We start from the raw sequence: 15,951 nt of genomic DNA on the forward strand, positions 1-15,951 counted from the left end.
GCCGAGTGATATACTTCTTAGTGTCTAGTGAGGCTAAAACCTTGATATGGGTCAAAGACAATGTGTACTAAGATTGGATAACCTATTGTCGGTCTAAAGTAAGGATCTAAATTGAAAGAAGGGGAATGTAAATGTGAAGTAAATGTGAAAGGGCGGAAACTGTAAAGTGAGTGGGAAGCACCAAACTCATACTCAAATGAAATAGAGATTGAAGGATTACATTGTGGAACATCTCTGAACAAAGAGTTTTCTTCAAAACCATATTGGTACCAATTTGGGCTCCATGATGACTTACAGTTGGTTCCTACATGACCAAAGGAGTAATATAGACAAAATTAGACACACATAAAAATGGATTGTACAAACTTGCCATTGGGCTTGATTTTAAAGAGTTTGGAAATTGAAATACCGCAGTCTCTAGGGCTGAAATTGGTAAACGCAGCAATGTAACTGTGTGAAGATGATGACAACTGATTAGTAGTAGTGGGAGGCTAGGTGACAACTGTATACCATGTAGCAGTAGTCACTAGGGATTGGACAACTAGTGGAAGAGGGCTAATGGCCAAAACTTGCAAGACGAGGATAGATTGAATGGTGGGCAGCCAATACATTTACACATGTAGAAGGATCCTCCCAAATTAGGGTTTTTTAATGGGACATAGAAACTCTCTAGGACCACGCACTGTTTATTGAAAGTTTTTGTAATTTACATATTTTGGTGTTGTTGTAAAGAGCTAATCAATTTGGAATGCATTTTTAGCTTGATAGGAGGGATAGGGACATGTGGGTCAAAGAATGGAAATCCCTTCATGGGAGTGACTCATGGAGTGTATGATGGCGCACCATAAGTAGAGGATGGAAATTCTTGCGCCTGAGAGGCTAATAGATGAGGAGATGAGTGTCCAGGGGAAGCGAGAGGGATACCCATCACCGTTGTCCCAAGGTAAAAGGATGTGTGAAGGATATGTGGCATGGGGTGTAGAGAAAGAAAAGAAACTAAGAGCAGAGATGGAAGATCCAACTCCTAGTGTGTTGGATGTAGAAGTGGAATGCAATCCTAAATTATTGAATGCAAGAGAGGGATTCGGGAGAGGAGGGTGGGACTAGAGGGAAGAGTGAAAGAGAAGTGTCAACTCCATGCTTAAAAGAAACAAAAGATATAATTCTAGGTATACTTGTAGATGTATATCTGCATCTAGAACCTTGTTGATTAAAATTGACATACTAAAAATTATCTGGATCCTGCACACCAAAATGAGAAACATGGGAGGGTTTTGATTCATATGACTGAAAGGGGTTATAGAAACTTGACATTGGGCCGGCTGAGATGAAGAAGATGGTTTGCTAGTCATTCCAAATGTCTTATGTCCTTGATCAGAGAGGTGGCTAGCCTTACCAATCAATCCAGAAGTAGCTGGAAAGTTGGTAGGAGGGATGTAGTTGGGAGTATACTTGATGCGTATGAATCCTTTAAACTTCTCATCAGTCATGAAACTTTGAAAAGGAGAATAAAGTGAAGGTGAAGGCGAAGCATCGTCTTCCTTGTTGAGTCCATAGAAGCCTAAAAAGACACCATGGGATCCCAAGGAGTCTGAGATATTGTGAATTGGTTACATGCCATTTGTATGTATGGCACAAAATGGTGTCAATGTAGATTCTTTAGAATCATACCTCGTGTGAGTTGTATCTATGTGAACATCTTGATTCAATGTAGTGTTTTCTTGAAGTTGGAAATGGAACCTAGTCTACATTTGGAGGGAGTTGAAAAGATCAGTGGCAGCAACTATGCCACTTGGAAAGTGAAGATGGAGTCACTCCTCTTTTTCCAAGATTGCTGAGAGTTAGTCTCTATGGATAGACCAAAATCAAATGAGGTTACTTGAGAAGAATTGGCCAAATGGGACTAAAAGGCCATGTTTGCTGTCCATATGAAGAAGCTAAGTGTCAAGGATGACATTCTCACACATCTAATGGATGTAACAACTCCTAAGAAAGCTTGGGAGACCTTAAAGAACATACATGAATCAAAAAGTACATCAAGACAAATAGCCTTGAGAGCCGAGCTGACTAACACAAAGAGAAATAAAGAAGAGATTGCCATAGAGTTCATCAAAAGAGTCAAGGTTCTATATCAGCAATTGATTGTTGTGGGAGATAAAATGATATGAAGGATTTGTTCAAGGCCTCATCATTTTGAGGCAAAAATCCTCACTTGATGAGATGGAGTAGATTCTTAGAGATGAAAATTAAAGGCAAACACCTATGAAGAACATTCATAATGGTAGCTCTATAAGTACTTGAGCAAGTACAACTGATAAAGTCCTCTTTTTAGCAAGAGGAAGAGGAAGATTTAACACTCAAAGAGGAAGTCCAACCACAACAATAATCAGGTACATCAAGAAGGTAATTGGTTTTCTTATGGAAGAGCCTAGAAGAGACTACTCCTCCAGAGGTAGAGGGCCGAGGCAAAGGTTATCATAACTCAATTCAATGTCATTATTGTTCAAAATATGGTAATTTTGAGAAAGATTGCAGGAAGAAGCAAGCTAATTGGAAGGGAAAATCAACTAGCTTTGTTGATGGAGAAGAAAGCCCTCAATGTTTCTCTCAAGACAACTCTGTATTGTCTATTAAGGAGACTACACAAGCTAATAGTGTAGACTTTGGAATCAAAGAACCATGTGTTAGCCAGTCATTTCCTGGACAGTCAATGCAGTATGGCAGAGGAGGTGCCACGTCATCAGTGCCACATCAGCAGTGCAGTCAGACTGCACAGTTGGCCAGATTTCTGCTGTCGGCTGCATTTAATGCAGCCGACCTGATGCTGTTTTTCTATTATTTCCTGGCTATTTAATAGCCGGTTCTTGTGGCACACTTTATCATTCACTTTTCAGTGATTTCAGATTCTGATCTTGAAGATTTGTTGGCTGAGACAGACTGTGCTCGGGCTGACAGAGATCAAGGTCATCAAGTCGGAGGAGACATACACAGATATTTCCTCTGCCCCCTTGTGTATTTCTGCACTCTTATACAGCATACTATACCACAGATTTTCTGCGTTTACACTGTCTCCTTTTCTCTCTCTCTCTTCTCTCAGTGTTCTCTCTCTCTCTCAGCCTTTGTTCTACGCTTCCGCATGACTGCACTCTGACATGGTATCAAAGAGGTGAAGATGGACTGACTGAGGGCTGAACCTATCTGAAGAGGAGATTTCAGCGCGACACAAGGCTGCGTTTCCAGGTTTCGAGGGCGAGTGGGAGGGCTGCGCATCGGATCAGGGCTGAAGCAAGCGTGGGCGTGCAGGAAAGGAGTCTAATTGGTGAATTTGCTGCAGGTTATTGCTGTTCGTAAGTGAGGAAGGCTGCGTTTGAGGCCTTCCATTGCAGATTTTACTTTTTCATCGCCTCCGGCGGGTGAAGAAGGTTTAGGCAGCGGAGGAAACAGTCCTAGAAGGCTATGTTTTCACAGTCATAGGGAGCTGCTTGTGCATTTGTGCAGGTATTACAGGTTAACATGTCTTCAGAGACTAATTTGGAGTTCCAGGAGATCATGGACAAGAAGGTGCCTGTCCTACCGGCTCTTCCAACAGATCAAAAGCTTGATGGTGACAATTACCGCATCTGGCGGGTGATGATGTTGGCCATTTTAGAGTCTTATGATTTGGCGAAACTAGTGATGGAGGAGATTAACACGCCCTCGGTGAGGGATGAGTCCAAACTCTCTTCCAATGCTTGTGCGGAGTTGACCAAGGCCCAATCTCATTGGAACAAACTGAATGTCAAGATTCGATCTTTTCTGTTTCTATCTTGCACCACGGCCGTGATAGCTCACATCGAGCACTTGACGGTGGCTCGTGAAATATAGCTGGAGCTCGACCAGATGTACAACCGGATGACCCTAATGAAGAGGGTTTCTTTGGAGGTGCAAATGCGGACTTTGTCCGTAAATAAGTCTTCTTCGCTTCGAGAACACATCAACAAGCTTCGGCAGCTTCAGATGCAGATTCAAAATGCGGGGAAGCCTATTTCTTCCGAAGACATGGCGATCACTTTACTATCCCAGTTGCCGCTACGATTCGGTACTTTTTATTCCGCTCTAATTACTTCAAGGCGGGAGTCGACTCATTGGTAGGAAGAGTTGGTTCCTATGGTCTTGGACCAGGAGAAACAATTGAAGGGACAGAATGCTTCAAAATCGGAGGCATTGGTTGGTCAAGCCTCTCAGAAGAAGGGGAAGGACCAAAAGAAGAAGAAGGAGGACAACAAATCCAAGAAGGACAAGGAGAAGGAATCAACTTGCCATATTTGTGGCAAGACCGGTCACTAGAAGAAGGATTGCCCTGACAAAGACAAGAAGGATACCAACAAGAAGGACACGAAGGACTCTGGAGCGGTGGTTGCACCCTCATCAGCTGCTTTTCTACACTTAGCAATCATTGAGGACTCTACACCGACAACTGATGATGCTGCGATGACAGCTCCCCAGGCTCGAGAGTGGATTGTGGACAGCGGTGCCTCACGGCACATGACTCCTTCTGTTGGTGTTTCCCATTTGCGACCTTCGCATGAGCAAATTCTCATTGGAGGCAGCTCTTCTATGTCAATTGCTGCACGGGGTGAGATACAGCTTAATCCAGATGAACATGGTGGTACCCACACCTCTAAGGTGTTGCATGTCCCAGGATTGGGATATCATTTACTTTCGGTTCATAAGATTTGTGCTCTTGGCCTCTTGGTGGAGTTTGACAGTGATACTATTCGAGTCCTTGATCGTGGATCGAGGAAGGTTCTCTCTACAGGGTATGAGGAGAATGGAGTCTACAAATTGAAGTCTTCTTCAACTCTTACTTCTCTTCTTCTTACTTCCCAAACACAATCCGAGCTATGGCATGCTCAGTTTGGCCACCTGAACTACGAGTACCTTCGGAAGGCGTCGCAAGGGTCCTTTGTCCGAGGCTTGCCGGACATAGTGGTGAGCCATCAGCCATGTGTCTCCTACATTCTTGGGAAACTGCATCGGGATGCGATTCCCAACACAGCTTCTAGGCAATCTACTTCACCCATGGAGCTTGTATCTACGGATCTTTGTGGCCCGATGAGGACCGAGTCCCTGAAGGGGAGCTTGTACTTCATGTTGATCGTAGATGACTACAACAGGATGACTTGGGCCTATTTCTTAACTTTGAAGTCGGACACTTTCTCTCATTTCAAGGATTGGCTTCTCTTTGAGGAGAACGGCCGGCAACTGAAGACCTTGCATTCAAACAAGGGAGGTGAATTTATGTCTAATGAGTTTGCTCGTTTTTGTGCAAATAGGGGCATTCACCAGGAGTTTGCTAACACCAACACTCCCCAAGAGAATGGCATTTTGGAGCAGAAGAACCGAAGTGTGATTGAGATGGCACGCACCATGATGGAGCACAGACAAACACATCAATTTCTGTGGGCCAAGGTAGTGGCTACCGCAGTTCACATCCTTAATCGATCTATCACTTCGGCCGTTAACAGGATGACACCTTTTGAGGCTTACTTCGGGACAAAGCTTGATGTCTCTTATTTCAGGATCTTTGGGTGTGACACTTATGTGCACATTCCAAAGACGCAGCGTGATAAGTTCAAGGCAGCTTCTCGACGACAGGTTTTTGCTGGCTATAGCTCCCAATCCCAAGGATATTGTTTGTTTGATCCCGTTAAGCGGGATGTCTACACGAGCCAAGATGTGCGGTTCGTGGAAGTACCGGCCACAGTGGGGGATGAGGAGCACCCCGTCCTTGGAGATCTAGGGAGAGTTGGACTCCCGAGATAGTTTCTTTGGAGCCAGAGCCTCTTGATGGAGATTCTTCTTCGGATTCAGAGTCTTCTCTTCCACCGGCCATCCTCGAGAAGCTTCCGCCGGTGGATGTTCCTGAGTCTTCAGCAGATAGAGAGTGACCGGGAGAGGTTTGTCCTCTTCCTCGTTGGGCCCGTGACACCCTCTGAGATTCAGGGATCGAGGGGGTCCCTGAGGAGTGGGAACCGCACGATGGACCGCAGAGGTTATGGAGGCACCAGGCACATTCTTCGGAGCTTGTTTGCTCCAACTATTGTTTGCTAATCCGTGTTTTGCAGGATCGAGAGCCCACTTCAATGAAGGAGGCTTTGCAGTCTGATCATTAGCGGAAAGCCACAAAAGCCGAGTTGGAGGCTATTGAGAGGAATGGCACTTGGTCTCTTGTGCCTCATCCCTCTCACAAGAAGGTGATTGGTGTCACGTGGGTCTTCAAGACCAAGTATCTTAGCGATGGTTCTTTGGACAAGCACAAGGCTTGCCTTGTTGCTAAAGGTTTTACTCAACGCCCAAGTATTGATTTCCATGATACTTTTGTCCCCACTGCTCGTATGGCAACTATTCGAGTTATTCTTGCCTTGGTTGGCCATAGGAGATGGCCTGTTTATCAGTTGGATGTGAAGTCGGCCTTTCTAACTTGCAGAAGGAGATCTATGTTGAGTAGCCTCCTGGCTTTGGATCCTCCGATGGAAACGTTTACAGGTTAAAGAAGGCCTTGTATGGCCTCAAGTAGGCTCCGCATGCATGGAACGAGAAGATTGACTCGTTTCTTCAGTTAAAGTTGGAATATCAACACTCCAAGGCCGATCTGCAGCTTTATGTGCACACTTCCGAGGTTGGTCGTGTTAGAGATCATAGCCAGGCTGGTTAGGCCAGTGCAGTCGGACTGCACAATCGGACTGCCATAGCCAGGCTGGTTAGGCCAGTGCAGTCGGACAGGCAGTCGGACTGCACGGTCGGACTGCCACGTGGCAGTCCGACCTGTGCAGGCAGTCAGCTGCATTTAATGCAGCCGACAGGATATTTTTCTGCGCCCTCACGTGGCAGTCCGACTGTGCAGGCAGTCAGCTGCATTTAATGCAGCCGACAGGATATTTTTCTGCGCCCTATTTTGTCCAGATTCTGGCTATTAATAGCCGACATCTCCAGCAATCTCCTGCACTTCTCTACTCGCAGATTACAGACTGGTGACGCGCAGATTCCGTCTCAGTTCGCAGATTTCAGACAGGAGACAATGCAGACTGCAGCGGACTTCGAGGTGAACAGCAGGTTGCATCGTCGAGGTGGAGACACGCAGTCCAGCGCACTGCACCCGTGTATATATCTGCATATCTTTGTATTCAGCACACTTTATACAGCAGATCTTCATCTTCCACTGTCTCTTTCTCTCTCCTCTCTGCGTTCTCTCTCTCTCTGTCCTACGCTTCCGCACCGCTGCACTCTGACATGGTATCAAAGCAGTGTTAGAGGGCTGACTGAGTGCAGAATCAACCTGAAGAGGTGTTTCTATCGCGACACAAATTTGCGTTTTTTGCATTTGAGGGCAGACAGGAGGGCTACGCCTTGGAACAAGGCTGAAGCGAGTATGGGTGCGCAGGAAAGGAGTCCAGGTGGTGGATTTGCTGCTGTTTGACGCGGAGGAAGTTTGAGTTTTCAGCCTACAAGTGCAGGTTTTGCTTTTTCATTGCCTCCGGCGGGTGAAGAAGTTTCAGGATGCGGAAGAGCCTTAGCAAGCTGAGTTTTCACAGTCAGAGGGGGCTGCTTTTGCGTTTGTGAAGGCATTACAGGTGAAGATGTCTACAGAGATTGACTTGGAGTTCCAGTCAATTATGGACCGGAAGGTGCCTGTCTTACCGGCTCTTCCTGCAGATCAGAAGCTCGACGGCGACAACTACCGCATTTGGCGCGTCATGATGTTGGCCATCCTTGAGTCCTAAGATTTGGCGGAGCTGGTACAGGAGATCGACCAGCCCTCGGTAAGAGATGAGTCCAAACTCTCTTCCGATGCTCGTGCGGAGTTGGTCAAGGCTCGGTCTCATTGGGACAAACTGAATGCCAGGATTCGTTCCTTTCTTTTTCTATCATGTACTACAACCGTGATCGCTCACATCGAGCACTTGACGGTGGCTCAAGAGATATGGCTTGAGCTTGATCAAATGTACAATCGGATGACCCTTATGAAGCAGGTTTCTTTGGAGGTACAGATACGGACCTTGTCCGTAAACAAGTCTTCTTCGCTGCGGGAGCACATTAACAAGCTAAGGCAGCTTTAGATGCAGGTTCAGAATGCGAGGAACCCGATTTCCTCCGAAGACATGGTGATCACACTTTTGTCCCAGTTGCCGCCACGATTCGGTACATTTTACTCTGCCCTTATTGCTTCGGGGCGAGAGTCTACTCTTCGGTGGGAAGAGTTGGTTCCTATGGTCTTGGACCAAGAGGAACAGTTAAAGGGACAGAATGCTTCCAAGTCAGAGGAGCTGACAGGTCAAGCCTCTCAGAAGAAGGGGAAGGACCAAAAGAAGAAGAAGGGGGATAACAAGTCCAAGAAGGAGAAGGACAAGGACAAGGACAAAGACTCCACATGCCATATTTGTGGAAAGACTGGCCATTGGAAGGAGTGCCCTGACAAAGACAAGAACGACACCAACAAGAAGGACACCAAGGATTCTGGAGCGGTGGCTGCACCCTCATCAACTGCATTTCTTCATCTAGACTTCAGTATTTGAGGGGGACATCTGATTTAGGGATTCATTATCCAGCAGGCACAGGTGGTTCAGATCTTGTACTTGCCGATTGGAGCGACTCGGATTGGGCTGGTGATGTGGACCACAAGCGGTCTACAACAGGTTACTGTTTTACCTTGGGTGCAAGTGTTATCTCATGGAGTAGCAAGAAGCAGCCCACGGTAGCCCTTTCGTCTACTGAGGCGGAGTATCGAGCCGCGTCTTCCACCACATGTGAGGCTATGTGGCTTCGGAGATTGTTGGAGGAGCTTGGCTACCCCCAAACTCGTCCTACTTTGCTGCAATGGGACAATGAGAGTTGCATTGCCTTGGCACGGAATCCTATTTTCCATGCCCGGACGAAGCACATAGAAATCCAATACCACTTCATCAGAGAGAAGCTTTTGGATGAGACCATCGCTATGGAGTACTGCAAGACGGAGAACAATCTTGCTGATTTGTTTACGAAGGCGCTTCCCCAGGCTCTACTTCGGAGACATGCCAGATCCCTCGGGCTTCTGCCCCGTCTAGGCTCTGAGAGGAGGTGATAGCGATCAGATCCTGTCCGTACAGTCGGACTGACCAGTCGGACTGCCACGTGGCAGTCCGACCTGTACCTAGTCAGTTGGCTGCAGCCGACCTGCCTATTTTTGGCGCCCATTTTCTAGCTATTTATAGCCGATCTTCTCCAATCTCTCCCATCTCTGATCGCGGGTTTTAGGCTGGAGGCTCGTGCAGATTACATCTCTGTTTGCAGATTTCAGGTTGGAGATTGTGCAAATTGCAGCGGACTTCGAGGTGAACAACACGTTGCATCGTCGAGGTGGAGACACGCAGTCCCATGCACTGCGCCCGTGTACATATCTGCATATCTTTGTATACAGCACACTTTATACAGCAGATCTTCATCTTCCACTGTCTCTTTCTCTCTTCTCTCTGCGTTCTCTCTCTCTCAGTCTTGGTCCCACGCTTCCGCATCGTTGCACTCTAACAACTTCAGAGTTGTGTTTTTCTTTCCCTTCTTCTGTTTGTGTTTGAGTTTTGAGTTTTGTATTAAGGATTTGAGTTTTGGGTTTTGCTTTTTGTGTCTTTGTCTGTCTCTTTGTGTCTGTCATGGTCGTACACTTTGTGTTTCCTTAGTGCAAACCCTAGCGATTTTCTTCACAGTTATTGCTTTACCTTGGGTGTTGGTGTTGTTTCATGGAGCAGCAAGAAGCAACCCACAGTTGACTTATCTTCGACTAAGGAGAAAAATCGGGCAGCATCTTCTACCACATGTGAGACAATGTGGCTTTGCAAGCTCTTGGAGGATCTTGGCTGCTCGGCCATAGACAGGTCCTCCTATTCTTCAGTGCGACAATAAGAGTTGCATTGCCTTGGCCTGGAACCCTGTGTTCCATACTTGGACGAAGCACATTGAGATCCAATATCATTTCATTCAGGAGAAGATTCTAGATGAGACTATTGCCCTAGTCTACTGCAAGACAAAGAACAATCTTGCAGACTTGTTTACAAAGGCACTTCCTCAAGCTTTACTTTGACAGCACTCAGATCCCTTAGCCTTCTCCCCTGTCCAAGATCTAAGAGGGGGTATTAGAGACTGGCATTTCCTGGACAAGCAGTTCCAATTTTGAGTAGTTTTCTACAGTTGCACCAGGCCACATAGCAAACAATCTATACAAGTAACATCAATAGGCGATGGGTGGCACAAGAGGACGGGTCGAACATGTTTTTCTATAGGTCAACAACTGTTGTACAATAATTTGCATTTAATGCAGCCGACTTGCATTATTTATGGCATTTTTTACTCGTGTACATATCTACATTCTTATATAGCATTCTTCACTGCAAATTTTCTAGGTTCCACTCTCTCTCTCTCTCTCTCTCTCTCTCTCTCTCTCTCTCTCTCTCTCTCCTTGTCTTGGTCATATACTTCCGCACAACTTCACTCTAACACCACAAGCTGCATTTGCTGCTGTACAACTAGTTCCTACTTGCATTTACTGTATCCAGCTTGCCACATCATCATGTACTCCTGCACTTTCAATCTATTGCAGTCGCCCATATCATTTTGACACTTTTCGTGCTTCTGCCTACTATTAAAGTTGTCCTAGACCTATCCAACACTCATCCGAACCCTCCATATTTGCATTTGTTGCTTGCCATATACTTTTGGCAGCTACCTACTAGGTTTCCAGATCCATATTGACGACAACCATAGCAGCCAAGAAACGCATTTCTTTCAGTTTAAAACTTACGAAACGTTTCTTAAAGTATAAAACGGTTTTTAGAGTAAAAAACATGGGGTTTTTTTTCTTTTCTTTTCTTTTTCTAAGTTGGACTCCAAAACATGGTTTTTTTTACAAAAACTATTAGGGAATGTTAAGCATAATGATCATGATGATGTATAATGACTCGTGAGGGCTTAAGATTTTTTATGAGAGACTAATTTTTTTGTGATTTTGTTTAGTTGTTGGACTTTGTCAATCTAGTATCTATTCTTGTCTAGAGAGTTAATTATTATACGACTTTAGTCTCATTTATGAGTTATTTATGATATATTATGATTCATTCTCAATTTTGACAATTTGTCACTTTGTTTTGAAATGAAAATCATGATGTTGCAACTCGACTCAGTCCATATTATAGATAGACTATTTACATGTTTATTTTAATTTTCTTTCTATAATATATATGAATCATAATATTTGAGTTCTAAACCATAGTATAGCTTGTCCAAAGACTAACTTTGACATAAGTGACAAGTCAATAATGGATCATGGATATATAACGTATTATTCTTAATTGCTATTATCACTCAAGCTCAATTGGCCATTCTTTGTTTAAGAGAGAGTTCCACAGAGGTTTAGAACCTCTTTCCCTAGTCAAAACTATTAAAAATCTATATATAAAAAAACCCGCGTTTCTTATTTTACCCCCTCTTTAAAGAAACTTACGAAACACATTTCTAACATTTCATTTCTAAAAGTTTATGATGTTTCTAGCTGCTATGACAACGACACAATCTCCAACTCACACTCTCTACCATGGTCCTAGAGCCATAGGAGTTCGAGATTTTGTATTCTCCTTGCATACTGTGTTTATTGAGTTCTTTTATCAGTCTATGCTTTGTCATATGTTTGTGTTTGTTATCTATAGACAAGTATTTCTTTACCTTATGTTTGTATACAATTATAACTTCGCATTTTTATTAGCCATAGATAACTTAAAGGCTGCCCCACCTAAACCATGAATAAGTACTCCTAGCACATCTTCTACACAACCAAGCACTGCCTTTCCTACAGGAACATCAACAATGGATGCTTAACCATATTTCACTGATCGTTCATGTTCGCTTTCCACATCTTATTGGCCTGTGCAAGTTTCAAATGGCATTTGCATTGTCTGCTATATCCAAGGGGATGGAATGATCAATTTTGAAATATTCGCAGCTGACAAAAGCGGTGCTTAAACCACACCATCATCTCTAAGAGTCCAAGTCTTATGATTCGAAATTTCTAAGCATTTTTCACGCAGAAATAACTCCATTATTCACGCACACCTAGTGGTGCACACTGCAACGGACGGTGTCCACAGTAAAGCATTAAACCGGTTCCCGTTTCTGAGACTCGGCATTTGAGGTCTGAAGACTGGACCTGTGGAAGCTCAGGTCGCCGATTCAAAGGTACTTAAGCAAGGACCAAAATGGATGTACCTGTGAGCTTGTGAAGACGGTAAGCACAGCAGCCACTATAAAGGCCCGCCATCTGAGAGGATGAAATGTAGGTTTCGCAGACTCCTGCTCTGTAGCGCTGCTACCGCTGTCTGTGATATCTGATGGCCTCGCCATTGTTGGAGCTGGTCATCTGCAGCAGGTAGCGAACAAATTGTTTGCCACTTTTCGGTACTCCAACTCTAGCGAAACGTTTTCCTCGATTTTCTCGATTTTGAGTATCTATACTTCTATACTACATTATTATTTTGGTTGGAGGTTCGGTACATTATTATTTTGGTTAGAGTATTTCCCGAACCTCCATTTTTCTCCCGAACCTTCACTTTTTTTCCAAGCCTCTACTTTTCTCTCGAGCTTCCAAACTTGAAATTTGAATTACATGAAAATTTTGAATTGCATGCAATGGTGGCTTTAATGCCCCCCACGTCCCCACGTCCTCCCTCTCTCATGATGAGGATGATAGATGATACATATATCCAGGGTTTACAAGCTTCCTTCGATTGTTCATTGTTCAATTGTTTATGCAGGTAAGCTTGGTTAGATCGTGTATTGAGGCGTTGAAGCTTTGGGAGATCGCGCACAAGGAGAAAGTACTCTCTCTCTCTCTCTCTCTCTCTCTCTCTCTCTCTCTCTCTCTCTCCCCAAGTTGTTGGCTGCCCCCCACCAAGTCGCTGTCGTTTGCCTTCGCCTTCGCTCCCTTCGCCATTCGCCTTCGCCTTCGCCCCCTTCGTCTTCGAACCCCCACCCCTTTGCCTTCGCCTTTGAACCCCCCCCCCCGCCTTGGCGAAATCTGGCCCCCCCCCCCCCCCCACCCTTAGCGAAATCTGTGCCCCCCTCCCCCCCCAAATTCGCCGCCCCATCCCCCCCTGGCGAAATCTGCCCGCCCGCCCCGCGCCCCCCCCCCCCCCCCGGCCGCTGACGGATTTGCCCGCCCGCCCAGTTCCCCCGCCCCCCCCCTGGACGGCAATTTATTTAGTTATTATATATTTGTTATTATTAGTTTATTTAGTTATTATTAGTTTCCACCCCCCCCCCCCCCCCCGCGGTAGTTTATTTAGTTATTATATATTAGTTATTATTAGTTTATTTAGTTATTATTAGTTTTGTTATTAATGTTATGTTATGTTAATATGTAGATGTTAATGTTAATTTTATTATTATTATGTTGTTTTATGTTATGTTAATGTTAATAATAATGTTGTTTATGTTATTGTTGTTATATTGTTATTGTTAATGTTATTAATGTTATGTTATGTTGATTGATAGTTGTGAATGTTATGTTAATAGTTGTGTTATGTTAATGTTTTTTATGTTATGTTATTGTTGTTATTGTTAATTAATTGTTATGTTAATGTTAATGTTATGTTAATAATGTTGTTTATGTTATTGTTGTTATGTTGTTATTGTTAATGTTATTGTTGTTAATGTTATGTTGATTGATAGTTGTGAATATGTTAATGTTATGTTTATAGTTATGTTAATGTTAATGTCTTCTATCTAATTATTATGTTGTGTTATGTTATGTTTATGTTTATGTTATGTTATTATTGTTAATGTTATGTTATGTTTATGTTTATGTTATGTTATTGTTGTTAATGTTAATTAATGTTATGTTATGTTAATGTTAATTTTATTAGTTGATGTTATGTTAATATGTTTAATGTTTGTTTATTTGATGATTTAATGTTATGTTATCTATTTATTGGATTATTAGTTATTTATTTATTAGTTATTATTATTAGATAGATTATGCTTATTATTATTATTATTATTATTTATTGTTAGTTATTAGTTGTTATTAGATAGATTAGTTAGTTAGATTAGAAGTTAGAAGATTAGATAGATAGATAGATAACATGAGTATTTTATTATAATTATCTAATCTAATCTAAATAAATAATTAATAAAATTATGAAAATTTATTAAATGAAATGAATTTAAAATTATGATTATGATTATGATTATATCTAAATAAATAATTAATAAAATTATGAAAATTTATTAAATGAAATGAAATTAAAATTATGATTATGATGATGATTATTATTATTATTAGTTATTATTAGATAGATTAGTTAGATTAGAAGTTAGAAGATTAGATTATTATTAGATTAGAAGATTAGATAGATAGATAGATAACATGAGTATTTTATTATATTAGTTTATCTAATCTAAATCTAAATAATTATCTGAAAAATTATGAAATGAAATGAAATTATGAATGATGAATGATGAATGATGATTATTATGATATGATATGATTGTGATTATGACTATTTTATTTTATTATGTTTATTGTTATCTAACTAGCTAATTAGTTTTATTATTGGTTTATCTAAGTAATTTATTTTTTAGATTTGTTTATTGTTGTTTGACTAACTAATTAGTTATTTTAATTATTGGATAGATTAGTTAGATTAGAAGTTAGAAGATTAGATTATTATTAGATTAGAATATTAGATAGATAGATAGATAACATGAGTATTTTATTATATTAGTTTATCTAATCTAAATCTAAATAATTATCTAAAAATTTATGAAATGAAATGAAATTATGAATGATGAATGATGATTATTATGATATGATATGATTGTGATTATGACTATTTTATTTTATTATGTTTATTATTATCTAACTAGCTAATTAGTTTTATTATTGGTTTATGTAAGTAATTTATTTTTTAGATTTGTTTATTGTTGTTTGACTAACTAATTAGTTAGTTTTATTAGTTTATTGTTATCTATCTAATTAGTTTATTAGTTTATTTACTAAGCAGTTTATTAGTTTATAGTTTATTTATTGTTATCTAATTAGTTTATTAATGTTATGTTAATGTTAAGAGTTATGTTAATATCTATCTAATTATTATGTTATGTTTATGTTTATGTTATGTTATGTTAATGTTGATGTTGATTGATGTTATTAGTTAATGTTTAATGTTTATAAGTTTAAGTTTATGAATATGATGATTATGATTTTGACTATTTTATTATGTTTATTGTTATTTTTTAGATTAGTTTATTAGTTTATTAATGTTATGTTAATGTTAATAGTTATGTTAATATCTATCTAATTATTATGTTATGTTTATGTTAGTTATTATTGTTAATGTTATGTTATGTTTATGTGTATGTTATGTTATGTTAATGTTGATATTGAGTTGATGTTATTAGTTAATGTTTAATAATGTTTATAAGTTTAAGTTTATGAATATGATGATTATGATTATGACTATTTTATTATGTTTATTGTTATCTAACTAACTAATTATAGTTTTATTAGTTTATCTGATTAGTTTTTTTTTTAGATTTTTAGATATTAGTTTAATGTTAATGTTTATGTGTTAATTAATAATTAATAATAATAATTTTAATGTGTTAATTAATAACAACATAACAACAATAACATAACATAACATTAACATAATTAGTTTATTAGTTTACTAATTAGTTTATTGGTTTATTTATTGTTATCTAATTAGTTTATTGTTATCTTTATCTATCTAACTATCTAACTAACTAATTAGTTTTATCAGTTTATTGTTATCTAATTAGTTTATTGTTATCTAACTAATTAGTTTTATTAGTTTAGTGTTATCTATCTAATCTAATTAGTTTGTTTATTTGTTTATTAGATAGATAAATAGATTACTAAATATTAGATAG

At 40.5% G+C, this 15,951-nt stretch overlaps 1 protein-coding gene across 3 annotated transcripts in view; it reads right to left on the reverse strand.

Moving 5' to 3' along the window:
* The window catches only part of LOC148024648 (Nucleotide-sugar transporter family protein), a 65,520-nt gene extending 53,035 nt beyond the window's left edge, over positions 1–12,485 (reverse strand). For all 3 annotated transcript variants that reach the window (XM_087694283.1, XM_087694284.1, XM_087694285.1), the window contains exon 1: positions 12,268–12,485. In XM_087694283.1, the coding sequence (XP_087550409.1) occupies positions 12,268–12,402 (135 nt within the window). In that variant the 5' untranslated portion in view covers positions 12,403–12,485. The remainder of the gene's footprint in view (positions 1–12,267) is intronic.
* Between the last annotated feature and the right edge of the window lie 3,466 nt (positions 12,486–15,951).

This window comes from Lygodium microphyllum, chromosome 15 (assembly GCF_053477565.2).
Source record: "Lygodium microphyllum isolate KBCC chromosome 15, Lygodium_microphyllum_v1.1.10, whole genome shotgun sequence".
In the NCBI taxonomy this organism is placed as follows: Eukaryota; Viridiplantae; Streptophyta; class Polypodiopsida; order Schizaeales; family Lygodiaceae; genus Lygodium; species Lygodium microphyllum.